Source organism: Xyrauchen texanus, chromosome 26 (genome assembly GCF_025860055.1).
Source record: "Xyrauchen texanus isolate HMW12.3.18 chromosome 26, RBS_HiC_50CHRs, whole genome shotgun sequence".
NCBI lineage: Eukaryota > Metazoa > Chordata > Actinopteri > Cypriniformes > Catostomidae > Xyrauchen > Xyrauchen texanus.
Genome location: NC_068301.1, coordinates 34,121,150 through 34,147,900, shown reverse-complemented (window position 1 = coordinate 34,147,900; position 26,751 = coordinate 34,121,150). Strand labels below are relative to the sequence as shown.

The window sequence follows — 26,751 nt, the reverse complement described above, 5'->3', positions numbered from 1 at the left end:
TTGAGCCTGGGTCAGTGTTTGTGTCCGTTGTGTTGTAGAGTCCCTCCTCTGTGCTTCTCTTCACTTCAGGATCTTTCTTCATCTTCTGAACCTCCACTTTAAGGTTTTTGAAGTTCCTCTGGAATTCATTAAGGCTGGTTTCTGGTCCCTGGACCATGACGGTTCCGTTATGATAGAGGTTCACAATCAGCTTTGTGTCGTTGTCTCCTTCCAGAGTGAGTTGTCTGCCTTTGCTGATGCCTCCTTTTCTTCTACATGTCATGGCAGAGCTGAGGATGGTGTGCCAGGCTGATGGGTGTTCAGTGAAGAACAGCAGGTTACACCGGACTCTGTTGTCTTCTGGTCCACTGTAGTCAGACAGCAGTAACTCTGGGTTCTCTCTCAGGATCATCTCTTTCATCTTTTTCTTGTCTTTGGTAGATTTAACTTCTGCTGTATATATTATCTCCAGCTCCTCTTCATTTTTGAAAAATGCCTCTGCTTTAGGTAGGCCCATGTTGATCTCAACTGAATTAACTGCCACGGAATGTTAGCTTGGCTAGCAGTTAGCTTGATATGTTGAGTTTCTATGCAGTTTTTAGGTGATGACAAAAAAATTAAATAGTTTTCAGAGGTCTTACCTTCAAAATCTTCTGCCTCTTTTGTTCACAATTAAGTTTCCAATCATCCAATTACAGGTTGAGTCATAAAAAACTTACATTTTCTGGCAAAAATGTTGTTGATATCAGGAGCTCATATTTTTGCTGCCAACTGTCATCGGAATTCTCTCTCTCTCTCTCTCTCTCTCTCTCTCTCTCTCTCTCTCTCTCTCTCTCTCTCTCTCTCTCTCTCTCCCCTCGCCGCGCATGCGCCGAGTAGCTACTTGTCGCAAATGTCAGCGACACAGACAAAACACTGACAGACTCTTACAGCAGCGCAGTGTGAGCACGAGAAATGACTGATTTCTGTTGCTGTGACGTTCATTCTGAATAAAACAACGGGAGGAATTGACGCAGACATGGACCAGGAGTTTGATGAAATAGATTCAGAGGTCCGCTGGCAGAACCTTTATTTAGTAAGTGAAGCTAACAGAGCTAGCATGCTAACGAGCCACGCAATCTACAGTTAGTCATCATATACTTCTCTTAAATACTTTCATTTTAGCGTGTTCACACTCCAATTCATTAGTCTGTTGTTGGTTTGATGAGAGAGTGAAAGAGAAGCTGTGTAACTGGAAGTGTACACTGACTAAATTGTTGTGTCTCAAAGCCCGGTGAGCTACCTACATGGACAGCATTTTTAGACATCATGCTATTTGACAATGAGTGTTTTGTCATATTCTCGTTGTTTGGTTCACTACAAGAACATGTCATATTATTGTTGGGGTATGGAATAGTCTAATTTAGACAACAAGCTAGCGGTGCCTACATAGACAACATTTGAAGGCGACTATGATGTCAAAATGCTGTCAAGGTTGGCAACATATTAGGTTTTCAGAAACGGCCTCTTGTGACAACATAAGTGTTACATTTATACATGTATTCAACATTTACTGCCTCCGTTTATATGAAAACAGCTGTTCTTTCTGACATGGTACACGTCTATTTACTGTAAACCGAACATATAACAGATACACTTTCCTATTATATTGCCAAAATGCAATCACACATACAACAATCTCAAACATACATTTTAAACTATCCAACAATCTTAACCATGTCATGTCTGATACACTCCTATGCACACTCTCTCCCTGTTTTTAAATATACAGTTGAAGTCAGAAGTTTACATACACTTAGGTTGAAGTCATTTATTTTGTGCATGACATTAATAATTTTAACAACAATTGTTGCAGACAGATTGTTTCACTTTTAATTGACTATATCACAATTCCAGTGGGTCATAAGTTTACATACGCTAAGTTAACTGTGCCTTTAAGCAACTTGAAAATGAATTCAAGCCTTTAGACAGTTAGCTTCTGATAGGAGGTGTACAGAATTGGAGATATACCTCTGGATGTATTTTAAGGCCTACCTTCATACTCTGTGCCTCTTTTATTGTTATCATGGGAAAATCAAAATAAATCAGCTATGACCTAAAAAAAACAAAACAATTGTGGACCTCCACAAGTCTTGTTCATCCTTGCGAGCAGTTTCCAAATTTCCACATGCCTGAAGGTACCCCGTTTATCTGTACAAACAATAGTACACAAGTATAAACACCATGGTACATGCAGCCACCATACCGCTCAGGAAGTATCTATATCCACAGTAAAACTAGTCCTATATCGACAGCAAGGAAGAAGCCACTGCTCCAAAACCACCATAAAAAAGCAAGACTACAGTTTTCAAGTGCACATAGGGACAAAGATCTTACTTTTTGGAGAAATCTCCTGTGGTCTGATTAAAAAACAAAAATGGGACTGTTTGGCCATAATGACCATTTTTATGTTTGGAGGAAAAGAGCACAACCGAAGAACACCATCCCAACCGTGAAGCATGTGGGTGGCAGTATCATGTTGTGGGAGTGTTTTGCTGCATGAGGGACTGGTACAATTCACAAATTAGATGGCATCATGAGGAAGGAAAATTATGTTGATATATTGAAGCAACATCTCAAGACATCAGACAGGAAGTTAAAGCTCTGTCAAAAATGGGGCTTCCAAATGGACAATGACCCGAAGCATACCTCCAAAATTGTGGAAAAATGGCTTAAGGACAACAAAGTCAAGGTATTGGAGTGGCCATCACAAAGCCCTGACCTCAATCCGATTTCAGGGCAGAACTGAAAAAGCATGTGCGAGCAAGGAGGCCTACAAACCTGACTCAGTTACACCAGTTCTGTCTGGACGAATGAGAAAAAATTCCAGCAACTTATTGTGCTTATTACGTTTGTGGAAAACGTTTGACCCGAGTTAAACAATTTAAAGGCAATCCTATCAAATACTAACAAAGTGTATGTAAACGTCTGACTCACTGGGAATGTGATGAAAGAAATAAAAGCTGAAATAAATAATTCTCTCTACTATTATTCTGACATTTCACATTCTTAAAATAAAGTAGTGATCCTAACTGACCTAAGACAGGGAATGTTTTCTATGATTAAATATCAGGAATTGTGAAAAACTGAGTTTAAATGTATTTGGCTAATGTGCATGTAAACTTCTGACTTGAAGCTGTTTTTGAATGTCATGATTTAACTTCAACTGCATCATTGTGCACTATAAGTCATTAATAAGAAGTATTCAACGTAAACATTACTGGGGTTTATATCTGTCCTGCACATTTTTTTATTTGTCTTTTTATTCTTATCCCATTCTTATGGTGTTAAATGAACAAGCAAACAAACTTGTGCTTTATAATCATCTTGTTTTTTCCCCTCCTGTATGTAGATGGTCTGATGTATCCAGTTGTGAACCTGAAAGGAGTCTATTAGTGTTTTATGTGTGTCTAACTGAATAAATAACATGAAGCTTACTTGACCAGGGCTCAACAATGCAGTCAGGCCAGTAGTTCAGACTTTTACATGCTGTGCCAACATTTTCACTGGACCTACCACCAAAAAAGAATACATTTTTATTTTTTAACAATGAATTTTTATATGTGCCAGAATTTGTATAAAAATTTTTGGATTTTTTTAACCCCCCTATTGCGTTCAGAATCTGCATATACCTTTTGCGTTCCGGGTCAAGAATTTAAGCTTATAAATTATTCATAACCTGATAACTAACAAATATAAATAAATGCAGTTTTTTTTTAGACATTTTAAAGTGTAGAAATTATTTGACATTTCAAATATACACAAACTACAGCAAAAACAGTGTGATACATGCAAATACATTTTTGTGTAATTTTGTCTAAATATAAAAATAGAAAATTTACAATAGCTTCTAATGTGAGAATTACGAGTAATTTAAATGAATTGCCTATTACTCATAACTGCTCAATACAATTTTGTGGTCAAAAGTTATGAAACAACTCAACTGTACAACTCAAGCATACAACATGAATACTTCTTTGCTATGTTTTTAAGCTAAATCTATTCTATTTACTTTATGAACTGCCGAATGTTGATGTGTGTGTATGTTTTAAGCTGGTTCGGCATCAGATGGCTATAGAGTAAAATGTGGACAATTTCCTCTTTCAAGCCCTATTTTGAATAAAGTGTGCATGATCTTTTGCTCTCACCTTGCCTCCTTTAGACAGTAGTACCTTTGATTTAGATTATTTGATATGTTTGTTACATCTGTCATGTGTATTTTGTACAGGAATGTGTGTGTATTTTTGTAAAGAAGATGAAATCTATACAAAAAAGTGTGTGATAGAGTATGGTAAAATGGCAAAATGTAAGTGAAGTGTTAATAAGAAAAAATCTAATTAATACATTTACATAATATCATGTGTGTAGACACAATTGATGCCCGGGTCAAAATTGATCCGCGAACGCCAAAGATGTAACACATTTTTAAATCCTTATATCTCAAACATTTTATTACATTTAACTAATTTAATCTGAAAAGTGTATTATGTGAATTTTGATATTCTTGACAATGCCACAATGTTTGGTTCCCATACTAAAAACTATATGTTATTTAAAGATTATCTACATCTCTCGGGTCACAAATTACCCAAACGCAATAGGAGGGTTTTAATTTAAGTTAGGGTGTTTTTTTGTTTTTACAATAACAAAATGTACCTAGTTTTAATGCAATATTTTCTGGAACAAAAGCTAATTTCAATTAAACCTAATCTATGTTAGCCAGCTAGAAAATGTTACTTTATTGACAAGGCAAACAAGCTAACACAACAAGTTTAAATCAGTAGAATTTGACAAAAATACTTCACAGAATTATTTTTTTTTTAATTTGCAAGGCATGACATTTTTTTTACAAGATCAACATATGTAAGTCATAGTGATGATGTAGCTTTAGGCCAATATGGCAAGTGACAGTCACCTCAACTGGCCCAAAACTCCTAAGCACTGGCCCCGGACCAGCGGGTCATTCTTGTTCAGTCACAATTTACATGATCAGCTGATTTCTGTCAAATGTGTCTTTCACTTTTTAATGTTTGCTGATTTTGGCAATTTACTGAAATTAATCTGTATTAACTTAATGTGCCATTGTGCCCTGTCACTAATGACCAGACTTACTGAAGCTTCTTATATGTTTTCCCTCCAGGAAGTACGCAACCAGTCACACGAGTGTGCATTCAAAGTGGCCAAGTATCCAGAGAATCGCAACCGCAACAGATACAGAGATGTAAGCCCGTGTAAGTAGCATCAATTAAAGCTCAAACATCTCCAACACAAGCTACATTAGAATTCATGATCTTCACTGTCATCATTATCCTCACACTCCACATCTTGTACAGTGTTGAAACTGAAGGTAGTATTAAGGTTTTGCCTTTTTCTGCTCATACCCCAAATATATCAGTTGACCACAGTCGGGTGAAGTTAGAAAACATAGAGAATGACTACATTAATGCAAGTCTGGTGGTGATGGAAGAAGCGCAGAGAAGATACATACTTACCCAGGTGAGTAAACTCCACTCACTGTTGAATTTACTCCTGGAGCTCCAAGCATGTATTGCAGTGCTAAAGGAGAATCCAGGAAAGTTTCTCATTTTCAAACTTTTGATTTTTACATTGTTGGGATGTATCTTTTAGGCATACACTTGTTATCTGAGGCTTTTTTCAGGACAATGAAATCAGGGACAGTCACCATGGAGAAACCTGTAGTGAAAAGGCACACAAAACAGATCTTAGTGTAACCTTTATTATTAATCCTAAAACCTTTGTGTTACCACTTGATTATTAACCATTAGGCTACCTTTACTTCACTGCTAGGAGATGCTATGCTGTGATGTTACTCGATGGTCATGTGGGGGGGGGTTGCATGTCTATTAGCAGAAATCTGTGTGTAGAGAGGACTTGACGGTGCATTTTGAAGGACACACACTTTTAATTTAATTGAGTCAGTCATTTGTGATATTGCTTTCATATGTGTAATGTGTCTGACTTTTTGACATTACTTGAATGTGCATCGCTTACATAGTTAACTATTAGCGCAATCTCACAATCAGCTAAAGGCTTCTCATCTGCACTTTCGCACGAGTGTAACAAAACATTTTATAATTACACATCATCACCTTTACAAAATTGTTTCACGATTTTACCAGAGTAAAAGTATATATTTTGACAAAATGTATAGTTTCTTATTAAATAATCTAAAGGTAGAATCTATTAGACCTCATTTTATATCAACAGTGGCAGTTATAGTTTCAAGTTTCAAGATGTGTTTCAGCTAGTACTTATTTATTCATAAATAATATAATTTCTTATTATTATTGCTATTATTTAAGACTAGCTACAAACCATGGTAATGAGGAGCCTTTCCTCCGGTTTAAGATGTATGTTCTGTTTGAATTAAGTTTGAAATTAGGAAACAAACGGGATAATAATGGGCTCATATAAGTAAATATGCTCTTCAGTTTTTAAAAGGGGGAGAGAAAACATCCTGTAGATTTTGTTGTTGACATCAATAACTTGAAAACCATGAACAAAACTATGAAACATAAAAGGAAATGCAACCCAGGGTACATTAAATACAGGTTACGCTAACATGTACAGGCTATGATAACATGTAAACTTAACATGATTTAGGTATATAACATGTTATAGTTACATGCTATTTTTTTATCATGTTTATAATTTTTTCATGTTTCAATTATATAGTGTTTATTCAACCAAAATAAATAAATAAATCCTTCTGTTTTCATTCCTTTAAGGGTCATTGTAAAATAATTGTTTAATGCCGTAGAGACTAGTAACTATTCCATTAGGTACTAGTACTTCTTCTGAAGATACTAGTACTTCTTCTGAAGATACTAGTACTTATTTATTAGGTACTAGTACTAATTCAGTTGATACTAGTACTTATTCATTAGATACTAATACTTATCATGATCTGCTCTTCTTCTGTGTGCTTTCTCTTTTTTCAGGGTCCATTGAGAAACACCTGTGGCCACTTTTGGCTGATGATCTGGGAGCAGAAGTCCAAAGCCGTTATCATGCTCAACAGAGTAATAGAGAAAGGCTCGGTAAGGCCCAAACACCCAGAAAGCAAAATTCTACCATTCCAAACTCGTATTTTATTTAACTTTATTTCTTCTATGGAGCCCTAAAGGATATGGGTAAGGAAATGCCTCTGTCCCCGTTCACTTTCATTGTGTGGAAAAAGATTAAATAAAAGTAAATTGTGACTGAGCCATCTCAGAAACATCTCTAAACATCTCCTTTTGTGTTCCACAGAAGAATGAAAAAATGAAACTGAAAGACAGACTCTTAGTTCAAATTATAAAGTTCACCAGAGCCTCAGGGAGTCTATGTAAATTGTGACACATTAGGGAACTATTAGATATGTAGCAGGCCTGAAGTACAGTTGTGCGCTTGACCTAGATAAAGTTGTATTGCCATCCTTTTTCATATATGACATTAAGATATTTGAGATGACACTTTAGCAGAGAATCAAGCAAATAGTAATGTGGTTTGAGTGGGCTGATGGAATTTTAAATATTTTCCTCTAATACTCAGCCTGTCTATATACAGTACCTTCACATTAGAATAATTAAACTGCAACTAAAACCAATAGTTCATGAAGACCTAACCTTAAGAATACTTGTGAATATTCTGTGAATAATGCCATTAGTCCACGTATCTAAAGCTCTTATGGCTATTTCTAATGCCACGTTGTCTCAATGTTAAAAATATAGTTTTCACACACAGACAGTCACATGTTTTGTTCATTGAAGGTTGACCCTCTAATTTGTGAATAATCAGAAGACTATCACAGAACATAAGCAAAGTGTCTTTTGACTGTTAATGTCTTGCAGCTATGTTTAGAGGCTTTCCTGTTACATTTGCTAAAAATATTTAGTTTTTCCTTTTAAACTTGCTAAAAATATAGTCTTAATTGTGCTCTGAGTTCAGCACAGTAAATGAAGGCTTTTGTATCTAAATTACTTCGGCATGTTAAAGGTTGTAAATCAAAAAGCATAACAGTCTGAGTTTTAAGACCACATTTTCATATCTGTATGAAGTAATACTGTTTTCATTATTTTAATTGGTGATAGACTGATACAGTATATCTGACCAATTAATCAGCCAATATTTGGGCATATTGAGATTGTTAACAGAATTGGCAGTTCCCCCTAAAATGTCAGTTAGAGATGCACTGATAAAATATTGGTATCGACAGATAAAAGCAATTGTGTGCACACTGGCTCAATGTTAAGAAAAACAAAGAAATCTTACCAATTGAAAGTGGTAAGACGTGGTGCTTAACCAAGACATGTAGATACATGGAAAATTATGTTATTATTATTTACATTTATTTAAAAGTTGTGTAATTACTTTTACTTGTAATTTGAAACAAGGTAGCATATAAAATAAATTAAAAAAAACAGAACCACCAAACTATTTGTATCGGCAGAAGTTGTTCTTAATAATCAGTATCGGCACACCAATTTTGTATCGGTGCATCCCTAATGTAATTTCCAAAACTACCAACAAACTTTTCAGTAGATATTATGGATGGCATAAAATATCGATATATGGGTTATTGAACGGCATGTTATTTTAGCGACATATTTCTTAGGCTTTGATATATTAAAATTAGCCACCATTTAAATTAGAAGCCTAATTTGCATGTTTTCCAATTCACTCAGTTGGCCACTGTTTAACAGTCTGTCGTAATAATGTTGGGAGACAACAAGTGGGTAGTATAACATTTGCTGAAGCCGGTCACAGTCAGCGAAGGTATCACGCACACACACACACACACACACACACACACACACACACACACACACACACACACACACAGGATGAGCTGATTTGGATGCCAGTCCAAAGTTACAAAGGTTTTACCTAAATAAACACGCGTTACAACAGTGCTATGCAGAAAAGTATTTCTGAACATACAGCATGTCGAACAATGAGGTGGATGGGCTACAGCAGCAGAACACCCCCCGGCTACCACTACTGTTTTCTTGGAAAAGGAAACAGAGACTGCAGTGGGCACAGGCTCACCAAAACTGGACAATAGACGATTGGAAAAACATTGCCAGGTCTGACAAATCTGGTTTTCTGCTTCGGTACACAGATGGTAGGCCTCCGTTTTCTGTTCTTGGATGACAGAAGTGGAACCCATTGTGGTCTTCTGCTGTTGTAACCAATTCGCCACAAGGTTCTACATGTTGTGCATTCTGAGATGCTATTCTGCTCACTACAATTGTACAGAGCGGTTATCTGAGTTACCGTAGACTTTGTCAGCTCGAACCACTCTCTGTTGACCTCTCTCATCAACAAGACATTTTTGCCCACAGAACTGCCGCTCACTGAATGTTTTTTGTTTTTGTCACCATTCTGAGTAAATTCTAGAGACTCTTGTGTGAAATACTCAAACCAGCCTGTCTGGCGCCAGCAAACATGTCACAGTCTAAATCACTGAGATCTTCTTACCCATTCTGATTGTTGATGTGATCATTAACTGAAGCTCCTGACCCATATCTGCCCATGTGTTTGACCCATGATTTTATGCACTGCACTGCTGCCACAAGATTGGCTGATCGCATGAATATGTAGATGCACCGTTGTAACTAATAAAGTGGCCGGTGAGAGTATATCAATGTTATCAGTAATATTGGCCATCCTGCTCTTTGGATGTCAGTAGCCACCACTGTTAAATTCAAATTGACCACTCATTGTAATGTTACATATGTGTTTATACACTATTATTCTTAATGCAGGAAAAGTGTGCACAATACTGGCCAACACAAAAGGAACATGAGATGTCGTTTCGCGACACTCGCTTTGTGGTGACACTAGTGTCAGAGGATGTGAAGTCATATTACACCACCAGAGTGCTGGAACTCCAGAATGCAAATGTAAGATTCTCACATTGATTATTGAAAATCACATTCTTGCTGTTTTCATGGATATTTTTCTTTGTTTTTATTTTTTTTAAGCATTTTTGTTACATTATTAGATGCTGCAGAAATACTATGATTCTAAGCTGTTTTCAGTTCTGCTATGGTTTTTTTCTCTCATAACAATTGTAACACTTAGACGGGGGAGACAAGAGAGATCTACCACTTTCATTATACCACATGGCCTGACTTTGGTGTACCAGAATCCCCCGCCAGCTTCCTGAACTTCCTGTTTAAGGTACGGGAGTCCGGTTCACTCGGGATGGATCAAGGTCCAGCTGTGGTGCACTGCAGTGCAGGTATTGGACGATCGGGAACATTTTCTCTGGTTGACACTTGTCTTGTCTTGGTGAGTTGAATCTCTGGTTGAAATTCCCTGCACATTTCATAGCCAGCACATCTAAAATTCTGTATTGTGTTTAATAGAATTCTGTGGTGAAATTAAATTTTTTTAAATGTTTGAAATAAAATGGCATCATTTGAATTAAGGTTAATTTCTGAAGGTTAGTTTACATTTTATGTATCCTAAATACTATGTAATTTAGCAAAATAAAAATACTAAATTCTGCTTACAAGTGATATTTACCTTGAATTTTCATTGTTTTCTTCGAACATCACTTGTCTCATATTTCATTTTAAGCATGCTCTTCAGTGACACTTTTTTTTTGACTTGGTTAACAAGTACACTAACTTTTGAAAAAACTTTATTAGGGGCAAAATAGTTTGGTGTGGTGGTAATGATGCTACCAGTAATGTCACCACATATAAATCATTTTCACACAATAGATTTAAGTGGTTTATCGTAATTTCACACTTTTAGATTATCATAGATTTAAACTGAATAAAATAGAAATTCTGGGTCTGGGACAAGCCTGAAACAGTCAAATCTGTACATAAAAGGCATTTGAAAAGTACCAAAAATCATTTCTGAAGGGCTGGTAAAAAGTTTCCATGTCTATTTTAATTTAACCATTATAAAAAAAATTAAGGATGTTAGTTTTCATAAAAATAAGTATCTGGGACATGAAATTGCCCAAAAATGAAGAAACACCAATATATGTATATACTATATATATGGAAACGTGTTTTTGTGCAGTTGTTGAAAAGCTGTTGAATTAGTGGCTTTACTATCTTCTCAAATGATTATGTTTGCCTAATGGTGGTTGTACATGAGTGATACCTTCAGTATATGTTCACATGGTACAAAGTGTATATTTCTTCCTGTACATTTGGGACTTTAGAGGTTAAGCCACTGCCTTGTTTTCAGATGGACAAAAAGAAAGACCCACTGGCAGTAGACATTAAAAAGATTCTGCTGGACATGAGAAAGTATCGGATGGGTCTGATTCAGACTCCTGACCAGCTGCGTTTCTCATACATGGCTGTGCTGGAAGGAGCCAAGTGTATTATGGGAGACTCCTCTGTGCAGGTATCACCACAATAATGAACAACACGTGTGTGTAATTATTACTAAGAGATAATTATTTGCAACAGAATGTCCAATAAAGTTGCTGGAAACTATTTCCAATACAACTGCTGCTGTCAAATTTTTTGTTTAGCCAATCAGATGATTTTGTTGCGCTTTCTGCCCATCAGTGATCTTGCGCATTCACAGGGCAGCCCATATATGGGAAGCAGGAAATTGAGAGTGTGGTAGTAAAGTAGAAAAAGAGGGCGTGTTCCAGAATGACTAGCATCAATTATGACCCCTTTCATTGGGTTTGGACTAGACTTGCTGTGTGTTTGTGGAGTGTATATTGATTTGGTTGAAAATGTCTGTGTGCAGAAACAGTGGCGAGAGCTTTCCCGAGAGGACCAGGAGCCCCTGTCTGAGTCTCCCCCGCCACCACAACCTCCTAAGTGCACAGAGCGCTATAACGGCAGCAAGATGTCTCATCTGGAGGATGGGATGGACACGAAGACAGCAAAAAAATCAGGCCTAGAGACCCCAAATAAAGAACCAGACAGAGATGCTGGAACAAAGTATTTAACAATACATTGGATGCATTTCACCCCACAATCAAAAGAAGGACATAAGAAATTAAAATTAGTACTGTCAGTCGATTACATTATTTAATTGTGATTAATCACATAATTTTTCGATCGATTAATTGCGATTAATCACAGATTTAGAAATTGCTGAAATTTGGAACTATATATATATATATATATATATATATATATATATATATATATATATATATATACTTTTCCTGTCATAATGCATTCATTCCCATCTTAAGAAACAAAACAATATGTAACAATACAATGCTTTATTAACATTTTACAAACCAAGCCTTCCACAATATAAAGATAGAAATGCACTAAAATAGCACCAATTCAAGAAACATTCAATGTTTACAAAAGTTTAAATGGGAGTTTGACTAATTGAAAGAACTAGACCCACATATGTTGCATTTTCATTGGAAAGGGGTTTTAAATCCCTTAAACTCTCATCTACCACAATATTAATCTGCCGGTAGACTGATCTGCTTTCCTACTGCAACCATGAAGCCACGTTCATGATTTGCGTCAGGGCATCAGCGCCACTTTGAACTCCACCTGAAATGTTTTTGCAGATAAGAACTTCTGATTCTGCATTTTGATGATAGTTAAGACTTGACGTGGTTCTGTGGTAATTAAAATGTGCCTTACGTAGTCTGAAAAACACTTGATTTCTATCACAAGTTCTATCAAGGCTTTTTTGGTACATCAAATAACATTACGTTCAGTCTCCATCACATCACTGACACTGAGTCACTGCTGTGTGTCTCGTGACGTGTGCATAAGTGTGATGACTTCGGACGGACACAACGCAAAGTTTCTGCCCTTCTAACCAGTGTTTATGCTAGTATATGCTGTATTAATGGTAAATGCATTAATTTTGATTAAGAAACCTTTACGCGTTTTAATCTCACGTGTTAATGTGTTAATTTTGACAGCTCATTAAAATATGATTAGTAAACAATTAAAGACCATAAAGATATTTGTTTTCATAACATTTCTCCCCAAATCTTGTTTTATTTTTAGAGAGATTTTGAGAGAAATGTGCTTAATTGTCATGTAAATAAAATTACAATGAAAAATATCTTTCTGGTCCTAAAAAAAATTTCATTTTCGTTGTCCTGAATATACTTTTTCTTTTGATTTTCGGGTAATGTGATCTGGACGTGTTTTTGTGAGATTTACCCAATTATTAGTCCTAAAAAAAAATGACTGGAACATTTTCCATTGTTTTTGCTTGTCGAGGATAACACCTTATCCTAACCATTCACACGCCAATACAAATCTAATCTTTTTGTCCTGACCACAAGTGACACGTGACACAAAGACATTTTGTCACTACCTTAATTTGCATTTATGTTTGCATCACGTTGGCACAGTGCAACAGCCATAGTGAAATCTCATTGGTTCTATATTCTTCTTCACATAGCTGTATATTCTGCCAGATTAAAACATGGTATTTGATTAGCCATTTCTCTGGTTTATACCACATTTACATGATATTTTCACCGTTTATACTCTCCAGTGGTCGTAAAAGACAGAGGGATGAGAAGATACCCAACTCATCACAGAAGACTCAGAAACAGACAAAACCCAGAATCAATGACCCAGATAAGAAGAGGAAAAGGTGAAGTTGACTAAATGGAATGTGATTTTTAACATGCTATCCCTCACTGAATCATGGAGTCACTTTATCATGTTTGGTTATATGTATGTAATGTCATATAATCCCACAGATGCTTCAACCCACACAGATCTCAATGTCAGTTAGTTTGTAGTGTCTTAGATCTGATACAGTTACCTTGGTAGACTTGCAGTCCTTGTTTGTCTTCTGGGCCAGTTTTGGGTTATTTTCGACCCATGTCTTCAGGATTTACAGTGCAGGGAGCAATCCTGCTGCTACGTATGTCTTAAATGTACTGGATATCCTGTGATGGGACTGTTGTATTGCACTAATTACTCCAGAAGTGAGGAGCATACTTGTTTTTTTACACTTGTTTGACCTGTGGCATCTCTCCTTTAGGGATTCTTGATTTAACCAGCATTTTCTTACATGTCTGCATGCCAGATTGAACTACCGTGTGTAGAATTATTGCACACATCCTTGGCATTACTGAGAATGAATGCTAAAAAATTAGCTATGCGTCTATATAAAAAGTTTGGCTAGGGGGCCTGGGTAGCTCAGCAAGTAAAGACGCTGACTACCACACCTGGAGTCACGTGTTCTAATCCAGGGTGTGCTGAGTGACTACAGTCAGGTTTCCTAAGCATTCAATTGGCCCGAGTGCTAGGGTGGGTAGAGTCACATTGAGTTAACCTCCTCGAGGTCGCTATAATGTTGTTCTCACTCTTGGTGGGGCATGTGGTGAGTTGTGCGTGGATGCCGCGGAGAATAGCGTGAGACTCTACATGCGCTAGGTCGCCGTGGTAACGCACTCAACAAGCCATGTGATAAGATGCGTGGATTGACGGTCTCAGACGCGGAGGCTACTGAGGTTCGTCCTCCCACCCGGATTGAGTCACTACTCCACCACGAGGACTTAAAGCACATTGGGAATTGGGCATTCCAAATTTGGGAGATGAATAAAATAGACAATATTTTTTTAATGTCTGATCAATAGCTAATATTATAAAGCTGTACTGTTCTGCCTGCATGTATATATTTTTTAATCTACAAATTTACATCTCTCAAGTAAAATCGGGATTTAACACATTATAATGTACAGTAGAAAAGATGGATAACTGTTTCTGTGCCAGCTTTTTAAAAGTATTCAACAGAGTATACTATTTGAACTGGAAAAAAATACAACCCCAATTACAAAAAAGTTGGGACATGCTAATAAAAACAAAAATGAGTGATTTGTAAATTCTGTTCACCCTGTCCTGAAGCGATCCAGTTGGTTTCAATATAGAAGATATTGATTAATCTCCTATTTGGAGCTTTAAAAGCCTGATCTCCATTCTTTTGCATTGTGTGGACCTACAGAGCTGAGCAATTTTCTTAAAATCTTAGTTTGTGTTCAGCAGAAGAAAGAAATTCAAACACATCTGGGATGGCATGAGGGCGAGTAAATTATATGAGAATTTTCATTTTTGGGTGAACTATCCCTTTTAAAAATTTGGGCGGTGAAGACAGGTCAGGACTGCAGGCAGGCCAGTCTAGCACCCACACGCTCTGCTTACGCTGCCATGCTCTATGTGGTTTGCCATTGTCCTGTTGGAAAAGGCAGGGATTTCCCTTGAAAAGATGGCATCTGGATGGCAGCATATGTTGTTCCAAAATTTGCCTTTACATATATGTAAGTTACCCATGCCATGGGCGCTGACACACCTCAATACCATGGTGGACACTGGCTTTTAGACCTGACCCTGATAACAGCTTGGATGGTTCTTTTTCTCTGTGGCTGTTTTTTGGACTCGTTGGACCACAAAACACAATTCCAGTTTTCTACTTTCCATCTCAGATGAGACTGAGCTGAGAGAAGTCAGCAGCGCTTCTGGATCGTGTTGATGTTGGGCTTATGCTTTGGATAGTAAAGTCTTAACTTTCAACTGTGGATGCAGCGGCAAATGGTGTTGACTGACAAAGTTTTACCATAGTATTCTCGTGCCAATGTCAGGATATTCATTACAGACACATGACGGATTTTAAGACCGTGACGTCTGAGGGATCAAATATCACATGCATTCAAAAGTGGTTTTCATCATGCCCTTTACGCACGAAGATTTGACCATATGCCTTGAATCTTTTAAATATTTTGTGCACTGTAGAGGGTGAAATGGCCAAAATCCTTCCAATTTGTCTTTGGGGAACATTGTTCTCAAAGCACTGGATTATTTGCTGAAGCATCTGTTGGCAAATAGGCGAACCTCAGCCCATCCTTGCTCTTCAAGGATTTTGCTTTTTTTTGGAGGCTCCTTATATACTATGACACGATTGCCTCACCTGTTTAACATCATCTTGTTACTAATCTTTATTTACCCCTGTCTCAACTTTTTTGGAATTAGGGTTGTAAGACTCAATTTTATCTGCTTCCAATAAAGCTGTTTGGGTTGTAGTCCAAAAACCTAGAAGAATATTTACCATGGGTTCCCTTAGGATTTTCCTATGGGTTTTTATAATGGAGTTTTTGAACTTATGAGTAAAATAAGGTCTGTGGTAAACATTACTTGATGATATGTGGATGTTTTGTTCTGCAACATAAATTATACAGTCATACTTCAAACGTGAATTTTGAAGCCGTATTGAATTACATACTTAATAATAATTCAAGCCAGCTTTAAAATTAATGTTTGAGTTATGAATGTGTGTTATACAACAAAACTCCATGTATCGTCAAGTAATGTTTACTACAGACCTTATTTTTATTCATAAGTTCAAAAGCCCCATTATGAAAACCCATAGGAAAATCCTAAGGGAACCCATGGTGAATTAGAATTCCAGGTTTGCTTACAAATTGATTTCACGGCTGAACCATTCTATATCAGCCAGTCACACTGATAATGATAATTGGTCATTTGGACTGATACGATCATTAATATGTTATTCACACTGAATAATAGTAAAATTAATTTATAGAGCACCTCAGATAGAAGCTCAAATGCATGAAAAACAAATTGAGATTTTGGGTGCAACTGTTAAAGAAGATGCAGCACAAAGAAGCAGCTACATTTAAGATATCAAGTCACTGACAGTGTTTTGGTCATGAAGGCTAAATAAATGTAGGGCTTCAGACAAAAAAAAAAAAAAGACTGAATCCATTGGTTACAAAACTGAATGATTTAGGAGACAAATGGCAGTTTTAGTTGCTAAATTACAGAATTGCTTGATTTTTTTTATGGAAATTCAAAGAAAAGATAGCTGATAACCGATATATACAGTATTATATATGAAGTTAAGTGCATATATTTTTACAAAATATAAGAGACAAAGATCATATATTGTACTTAGTACTACTGCCCTTCAGACGCTACATTACAGCTATTTACATGCAGTTGAAGTCAGAAGATTACATACAGTTAGGTTGAAGTCATTAAAACTCATTCTTTAACCACTCCACAGATTAAATATTAGCAATTTGGCAAATCATTTAGGACATCTACTTTGTGCATGACAAAATAATTTTTCCAAAGATTGTTTGCAGACAGATTGTTTCACTTTTAATTGACTATATCACAATTCCAGTGGGTATTACATACACTAAGATAACTGTGCCTTTAAGCAGCTTGGAAAATTCCAGAAAATGATGTCAACCTTTAGACAATTTGACAATTAGCTTCTGATAGTAGGTGTACTGAATTGGAGGTGTACATGTGGATGTGTTTTAAGGCCTACCTTCAAACTCAGTTGACAAAGTCAAGGTATTGGAATGGCCATCACAAAGCTCTGACCTCAATCTAATAGAAAATATGTGGGCAGAACTGAAAAAGCATGTGTGAGCAACCTGACTCAGTTACACCAGTTTTGTCTGGTTCCAGCAGTTTATTGTGAGAAGCTTGTGGACGACTACCCACAATGTTTGACCCAAGTTAAACAATTTAAAGGCAATACTACCAAATACTAACAAAGTGTATGTAAACTTCTAACCCACTGGGAATGTGATGAAAGAAATAAAAGCTGAATTAAATAATTCTCTCTACTATTATTCTGATATTTCACATTCTTAAAATAAATTAGTGATCCTAACTGACCTAAGATGGGGAATGTTTTCTACGATTAAATGTCAGGAATTGTGAAAAATTGTGAATCTGCCTTCTTGAGCATTAATGAATGTTTGGTAGGAACTCAAATGTATAGAAGATGCTGGGAAACCAAAGACTGGAGGATTTTACTTGCAGATTTTGACTAGATTTCTTTTTTGTTTTTTTTGCATTATCGAACAGTCTGGGGCCCTATAAATGGAGGGTGATGATGATTTGGTTAAAAAAAAAAAAAAGTAGAATAATGAAAACCTGCTGTGAGCTCCGAGGTTGTTAATCGATTGCATATGCTTCTGCTGAAGCCACCCATCCATATTGTTTCAATGTAATTAAAAAAAAAATTGTGTTTAATAGTGGAATTCCTGGTAAAGATCTATATTATACTATTATCATGAGGGGGGAATCCACCAATCAGAAAATCGCAGCCAAAAAAGTGGCAAAAGAGCTCAGCAGTGACCGATTACCTCATTCGCAGTACTTGGGATTGTAGTTAATTCCCTCATTAAAAATGTTAAGTACACAGTCTTGTACCTTCGTCTTTTTTCTGATTTTCAAATTTCTTTTGCTTCAAATTAAAGTTGTTAATGTTGAGATATTTCTCGGCGCTGGTTGGTTTGATTCATGGTTTAAAACTCTTTCATTAAAAATGTGATGAAATCCCCATGGAAAATATAAATGGGGAATAAAACAAAATGGCTGAAAATGTGGGCAGGCACTGTTGCACTCTATTGAGGATTTTAGGACAATTGGAACGCTGTATTGACCATTCAGGATCTAGAATTGAAACCATACATTTTATAAGCTTCATTTTGTATCAACAGCTTTCAGATAAGTGACCATTAGAGTGAAATTCAGATTTGTGAATTGTGTTGAGTCCGGACTGAAGTAACGGCACAATTTTTGACACTTGTCACTGAGCTCTGTAAAATTTGAGTTCAATTCTGTTAAGTACAGTTAAATACCATGTAATCCTGTAGCAGCTTGTGTGTAATTGTGTCTTATGTTATGGTTGCAGTCTGGGCTGTATTTGCTGTACGTGACACAGCGAGCGCTGCCCTGTTGGGAATCCTCCCCAATGAGGCAGCAGTGGCATTTCTGCAGGATTTTTGTAAAGAAGAGCTTGTCCAGGCTCTTCACAATCCTCAGGCTGTACGTGAGAGCCACGCTCAGGCTCTGTGTGCTGTGATGTGCTGGTTTGAAGCTTTCTGCTGCTCTCGCTGGCCGTAGCTCCTTTCATTTGACATTTTAGGACAGCGCTTTAGCATGGTGTGATGTTTTGCCTTCTTTTTGTATCCTGTGTTCATAACTTTACTAATTTAAACACTACTTTGTGTTTAGAATTGCTCTGGTGGTATTAGTTTTATATTTATTATATTTGTTATGTTGAGATAAGCCTACATGGAATTGAGGAACCTCTAGATTGATTTGTGGCGGTGATCTTAAGTGTTCTTGGCAATGCCTCAATGCAGTAACTCATTTGAATTTGGAAATGTTTTGTGCGTGCGTAGTTTGTTTTCTAGTAACCTGGTGGATGGGGGCAGCACTCGTGAGTTACTGTAGGCTGAGGTGTGAGTATGTTTGGTTAATCGTGTGTCGCTAAAGTTTCTTTTTCTTCTGCCATTTGAATCTGACCAAACAGGATGCATGTATAACAAAAACTTTTTGCATTAAACTTCCCACCCACTCTTTCTGCCCCCCTTTATCACACTCATGTTACAAGTGTTTCCCTTTCCACATCACTGGAATTGCAACATTCAGCATTAATCAAACCAGATTACTCAAGGCTGTATATAACATGCCAAAACAGTTTAACTCCTGAAGGCAAAGGGATGGTGGAAGAATAGAGAACAATACATCAATCCTGACTGCCATTCTGTTACAGCAATTTTAGGAGTTTCGGCCCCTGCTGCATGGAGGGGCAACTACCTATAATTCAACAGACTGTCACTCAGGTGCAGAGCTTGAAACAAATAATCATGAATGCATTGAATGTTTTAGGAATCATCTGGCTTCAGTACAATTTAAGCTCTATGGACAGCATCTATTTTATCGATAACCATAGAAACTATTTTTAACTTGTTCCTCAGTTTGTTAATACAAACAAAAATCATTAATGCACTTACAATAGAAAGGTTACAGACAAAGTGTACATTATGGTTTAAATGCAGAAATGAATTGCGTGTATTTTTGTTTAAGCCCTTAATTAATATTTTAAGAATATCCATTAATTATTTGGACCAAAATGTGCTATTTGCTATTCAAAGTTGTCTAAATTTGTTCTTTTGGGGAGGCACTACTTTCTGTAATCGGCTGGGTGGGTGGGTGTTTGGAAAAGTGCATTACGGTAAACATGATTTTTGTTTCTGTTTACAAACCAAGGGAATAGTCAAAAGTATTTTCTGTGGTAGTTGGGTCGATGGATTTGCCATTTTGGGAATGCATACAGAAAACCATGCAAAAGTACTCGGACGGTGTGTTCTACCATTGTGCGACAATGAATCTTCATAGTGAAACATAAAGCACAAACCAGTATGGTCAGATTCTTGGATGAATTAATCTTTTGAACCATTTTTTTTTTTAATGAAATCAACAACTACAGTGCAACCAGTGTCATACAATTCCTGAATAAATGATTCTTTTGAACTGGTTCTTTTTAGTGAATTAACAACTACACCGTGACCAGTGTTGTCCGATTCTCAAACGAACGATTCTAATGAACTTGTTCTTTTTAGTGAATCAACAACTACACCGTGACCAGTGTTGTCCGATTCTCAAACGAACGATTCTAATGAACTTGTTCTTTTTAGTGAATCAACAACTACACCGTGACCAGTGTTGTCCGATTCTCAAACGAACGATTCTAATGAACTTGTTCTTTTTAGTGAATCAACAACTACACCGTGACCAGTGTTGTCCGATTCTCAAACGAACGATTCTAATGAACTGGTTCTTTTTAGTGAATCAACAACTACACCGTGACCAGTGTTGTCAGATTCTCAAATTAACGATTCTAATGAACTGGTTCTTTTTAGTGAATCAACAACTACACCGTGACCAGTGTTGTCCGATTCTCAAACGAACGATTCTAATGAACTTGTTCTTTTTAGTGAATCAACAACTACACCGTGACCAGTGTTGTCCGATTCTCAAACGAACGATTCTAATGAACTGGTTCTTTTTAGTGAATCAACAACTACACCGTGACCAGTGTTGTCAGATTCTCAAATTAACGATTCTAATGAACTGGTTCTTTTTAGTGAATCAACAACTAGACCGTGACCCGTGTTGTCTGATTCTCAAACGAACGATTCTAATGAACTTGTTCTTTTTAGTGAATCAACAACAACACCGTGACCAGTGTTGTCAGATTCTCAAACGAACGATTCTAATGAACTGGTTCTTTTTAGTGAATCAACAACAACACCGTGACCAGTGTTGTCCGATTCTCAAATGAACGATTCTAATGAACTGGTTCTTTTTAGTGAATCAACAACTAGACCGTGACCCGTGTTGTCTGATTCTCAAACGAACGAACGATTCTAATGAACTTGTTTTTTTTAGTGAATCAACAACAACACCGTGACCAGTGTTGTCAGATTCTCAAACAAACGATTCTAATGAACTGGTTCTTTTTAGTGAATCAACAACTACACCGTGACCAGTGTTGTCCGATTCTCAAATGAACGATTCTAATGAACTGGTTCTTTTTAGTGAATCAACAACTAGACCGTGACCCGTGTTGTCAGATTCTCAAATGAACGATTCTAATGAACTGGTTCTTTTTAGTGAATCAACAACTACACCGTGACCAGTGTTGTCAGATTCTCAAATGAACGATTCTAATGAACTGGTTCTTTTTAGTGAATCAACAACTACACCGTGACCAGTGTTGTCCGATTCTCAAATGAACGATTCTAATGAACTGGTTCTTTTTATTGTATCAACAATTACACGGTGACCAGAATTGTCCGATTCCCAAAAAATTTACTCTTAAGAACAGTTTTTATATATATATATATATATATATATATATATATATAATAAATATTTTCTGTATAAATTAAAACGACAGTGCGACTGGTGTTGTCCAATTCCTGAACTAATGATTTTTATGAACTGCTTCTTGTTGGTGAATTAACAACTGCAGTTGTCTGATTCCTGAACTAATAATTATTTTGAACCGGTTCTTGTTAATGAATTAACAACTACAGCACGACCAGTGTTGTCCAATTCCAAAGCAAATGACTCTTATGAACCTTTTGATTTTTTTCCTCCCCTTTTTCTCCACAATTTGGAATGCCTAATTCCCAATGCGGTCTAGGTCCTCGTGGTGTCGGAGTGACTCGCCTCAATCATGGTGGTGGAGGACGAATCTCAGTTGCTCTGCATCTGAGACAGTCAATCCGCACATCTTATCACATGGCCTGTTGAGCGCGTTACCACAGAGACGTAGCACGTGTGGAGGCTTCACGCTATTCTCCGCGGCATCCACACATAACTCACTACATGCCCCACCTAGAGCAAGAACCACACATTATAGTGATCACGAGGAGATTACCCCATGTGACTCTACCAACCGGGCCGATTTGGTTGCTTAGGAGAGCTGGCTGGAGTCACTCAGCACACCCTGGATTTGAACTCGCGACTCCAGGGGTGGTAGTCAGCTTTTTTACTCTCTGAGTTTCCCAGGCCACTTCCCGTTTTTTTTTTTTTTTTTTATATATATATATATATATATATATATAAAAGAGTAAATTAAAAACAACAGTGTAATGAGTGTTGTTCTATTCTCAAACAAATTACTCTTCTGATCCGTTTTTTTTTTAAATTTATTTTAAGTAAATTAAAAACTACTGTGTGATCAGTGTTGTCTGATTCCTGAACGAATAATTATTTTAAACTGGTTCTTTTTAGTGAATCAACGACTACAATGCGACCAGTGAAATTTTTTAAATGTATTTAAAAAAAGTTAAAAGTTATACAAGTAAAAGATAAAAAGTGAATTTTAGACCCTGTATGTTACAGATATTGTTGATAGAGCTGAACTTGTATTAATATGGAACATTGCTTTCAACATTGTTGTTTAAATATCTGACTTGGGATTCTGTGACTCTATCAACAGAGTGAGAACAACCAGTGACTCCTAACTCCATGGCAACCTCAGCAAGAGATCTCCATCCCATAATGCTCTCCCATCCACCTCTGTGTTTTTTTTTTTTTTTAAACCGTTTACAGCATGAACTCTTGAAGAAAGTTTCTCCACTCCGCACAACAGCACAAACCAGCACTGTTACAGGGGATGAAACTCAATATCAAGAGGACAGTGCATCGATTGGTTTTAATTTCAATGGACCTATTTTGTGTCTTTGTTTTTTTAAATTTTGCTCTTTGTTTTTGTTGGGGAAAAAGCAGCAGGATCTGAAGTAGGTCTATGCATTTCTTATGCTATTCAAACATTGTATTTTTAGACAACTTTTTTTCAGAGGCAAAATGAAATGCTCTATTTTTTATAAGAAATTACTTGAAATTTCCTATCATATCTGCAGGACTGTATGCTCAAATCCAATTTGTGAGATTGTTAGATGATGTCTTATGCTGATGAGTGGTCACATTGTGTACATAGTGTACCTTATGAAATGTAAAAAAGAAATTGATTGTACAAAATGATAAGCAGACACTGCATTTGATTGAGACACAGAACAAATCAACAGTGTGTGATGTTGAAGAGTCTTACTTTTCTTTATCCAAAAGTAGGATCCACGAATAAAACTGGCAGCATTTAGTTTCTGTAACAATGAATGCCTTTGTCTACTTTTTCCAATAATTCTTTATGAATGAAATGATTACATTACAAATCAGCCAATGGCAAAAACTAGTGTATTTGTCTTATGCTTACTAATGTTTAGGGAAAAAGAAGTGCTAATTGATACTTAAATGAATGATTAGATTTTCATTAAAACGATCAGATTAAATCACCTAAACTACGCATTACAATCTGAGTACCAGATTACATTTCAAATGTAAATAGAAAGGCTGCATAAACTACTACACTAGCCTCAAACGGGGGTTTTCAACCCGTGGTGCAGAGGTGCACAAACCTTATTGTACATAAAATACGGATTCAACCGCATCATACTACATAACGGACCACAGCCACAGTGTGTTTCTACCATAATATTTATTTGCCCTCTGTTAAATTACATGGCATGATTCCCAGACCTTTGGTGTATTGGATTACCATGCCTTTTTCAGTAGTTTGTTTACGGAAAAGAAGAAATAGAAATGTCTGTGTCATGTTTCTATTGTATTTGTCACACATTGTTGAAATTAATATATTTAAATGATTATATTTCAGTATATGATATGAACTCACCAGCCACTTTATTAGGAACACCCATACATCTACTTATTCATGCAATTATATAATCATCCAATCATGTGGTAGCAGTGTAATGTATAAAATCACACAGATACGGGCCAGGAGCTACAGTTAATGTTCACATCAACCATCAGAATGGGGGGAAAATGTGATCTCATTGATTTGGGTTCTGTGGATGGAAATGCCTTGTTTATGAGGTCAACAGATAATGGCCAGACTGGTTAGAACTGACAAAGTCTACAGGAACTCAGGTAACCGCTCTGTAAAATTGTGGTGTGGGGGCAGTGGTGGTTCAGTGGTTGAGGCTCAGGGTTACTGACCAGAAGGTCGGGGGTTCAAGCCCCAGCACCACCAAAATGCCACTGTTGGGCCCACTTAACTCCAGGTTGCTCCGGGGGGATTGTAATAAGTGCACTGTAAGTCGCTTTGGATAAAAGCGTCTGCCAAATGCATAAATAAATAAAATAAATAAGAATAGCATCTCAGAATGCTATTCTGAAATGTGGGTTGGCAAGTGGTTGTGGCTGATCGGGTCCTGGATAGCTCAGCGAGTATTGACGTTGACTACCACCCCTGTAGTCGTGAGTTTGAATCCAGGGTGTGATGGGTGACTCCAGCCAGGTCTCCTAAGCAACCAAATTGGCCCGGTTGCAAGGGAGGGTAGAATGACATGGGGTAACCTCCTCGTCGTCACGATTAGTGGTTCTCGCTCTCAATGGGCTGTGTGGTAATTTGTGCGTGGATCACGGAGAGTAGCATGAGCCTCCACATGCTGTGAGTCTCTGTGGTCTCATGCACAACAAGCCACATGATAAGATGTGCAGATTGACGGTCTCAGAAGTGGAGGTAACTGTAATACTCACCGGGATTGAGGTGAGTAACTGCACCACCACGAGGACCTACTAAGTAGTGGGAATTTGGGAGAAAAGGGGAGAATTCAGTGTATTAAGGATGTGAGTAAACAGCGGTAAGAAAATGTTGCGTTAACGTGCTATTAACGTGTTAACTTCAACAGCTCTAATATATTTATCTCACTATAGACATTTTGGTATAAAATTAATGTTCCCTTTGTTAAGGGTTTATAAAGGGGTGAATTAATGACCAAAAACACATTTACAAATGCATTAAAAATCATTGATATACGGTAATAACATAAATAAAAGGGCGACTGTCATGCATTACTTGCCAAATAGTGAGCCATTTTACCTCATTACAATTGCTTTATAACATTTATTGAACATTACATTAAGGTATATTTTCATAGGTTATTAAAGTGGACATTTATGAAGCACATGTAAATTAAAATGCTCACTCTTTGGCAAGTATTGCATTAAAGTCAGCCTTTTTATTCATGTTGGTATAACTGCATATCAGTGATTTATAATGCATTTGTAAATAGCTTATTAGTCAACAAAAAACCCTTAACAAATGGAACATTAATGTAAAGTTCATGATAAAACATAAATACATTTTCCATGACTTTTCTAGGCTTGGAAATAACAATTTTAAAATTCCCTGATATTTCCAGGTTTTTCATGAATGTGGGAAACGGGACTTGGCGTTTGCTGTAAAGCTTAACTCCTAAAGAAAACATCCATAATGAGTCATGATTATTATCGTGCCTCTTTATATTTATTACTTTTTGTTTGGGCTTAAACAATGACATCGAGGTCAAACTATGTTCAAGAGCCTTCAGTGTTTTCACTTTCCTCCCACAAGAATGGCTATTAACACAAAACTAGTCACAGCAGGTTTACAGCTGCATCACAATACAAGAACTGCTCCTCTGCTGGGAAACTCGAGTGGCAGAGAGCCAACTGTGTTCTGTAATCAACCAGTGGGTGGAGACAGATTAGAAAAGCACCAGAAGATCATCATCATCAGAAGAATCAAAGGGTTGGTTCAAAAAAGAAAGTTGTGTCATTGTTTACTCATCTTCATGTTTTTCCAAACCTATATGCTGTTATCTTTCCTCGGAACACAAAAGGGGAAATTTTGAAGAATATCCTTTGAACTCTTTCCTTATAATGAAAGAAAGTAAGTACTGGGGCTGTCAAGATCCAAAAAGAAAAGAAAAAAGCACTATTAAAAATGGTCCATTTGACGTGTACACAATATTCATTGTCTTCTTAAGCCATATGATACCTTTGTATGACAAATAAATATTATTCAATAAATATCTTGACATCCTACTTCGCGTTCTTTGGAGCAGTCACAAGAGTAGCAATGATGAACAATTTGTGAACTAATTGTTCTTTTTAGAGCTGTCAGAATTAATGTGTTACCTCTTTTTATTACCTCTAAATTAAATTTAAATGACCTCTTAATGCCATTTGTATGTAGGCTACAAAACAAGCCAAGATGGGACTTGTGACAGAAAGCATGTATTTTGCATCCTCTGTAAGGTGAAATTTAGTTAACACAGAACATGTCAAGTCTTAACTATCACCAAAACACAGAATGAGACATTTTTGTCTGCACTTATTTTCAGGTGGAGTTCAAAGTGGCGCTGATGCCCTGACGCAAATCATGAACGTGGCTTCATGGTTGCAGTAGGAAAGCAGATCAGTCTACCGGCAGATTAATATTGTGGTAGATGAGAGTTTAAGGGATTTAAAACCCCTTTCCAATGAAAATGCAACATATGTGGGTCTAGTTCTTTCAATTAGTCAAACTCCCATTTAAACTTTTGTAAACATT

General features: G+C 36.8%; 1 protein-coding gene across 1 annotated transcript; it reads left to right on the top strand.

Annotated features, from left to right (window-relative positions):
- The first annotated feature begins 872 nt into the window (after positions 1-872).
- On the top strand, positions 873-23,461 carry ptpn2b (protein tyrosine phosphatase non-receptor type 2b). The gene is made up of 10 exons (XM_052092890.1): positions 873-1,054; positions 5,159-5,249; positions 5,414-5,514; positions 6,981-7,079; positions 9,789-9,926; positions 10,108-10,317; positions 11,236-11,397; positions 11,755-11,951; positions 13,498-13,599; positions 22,795-23,461. Exons 1-10 carry the CDS (start codon positions 998-1,000, stop codon positions 22,817-22,819), a joined length of 1,182 nt encoding a protein of 393 aa, XP_051948850.1. The 5' UTR covers positions 873-997; the 3' UTR covers positions 22,820-23,461.
- The last annotated feature ends 3,290 nt before the right edge of the window (positions 23,462-26,751 follow it).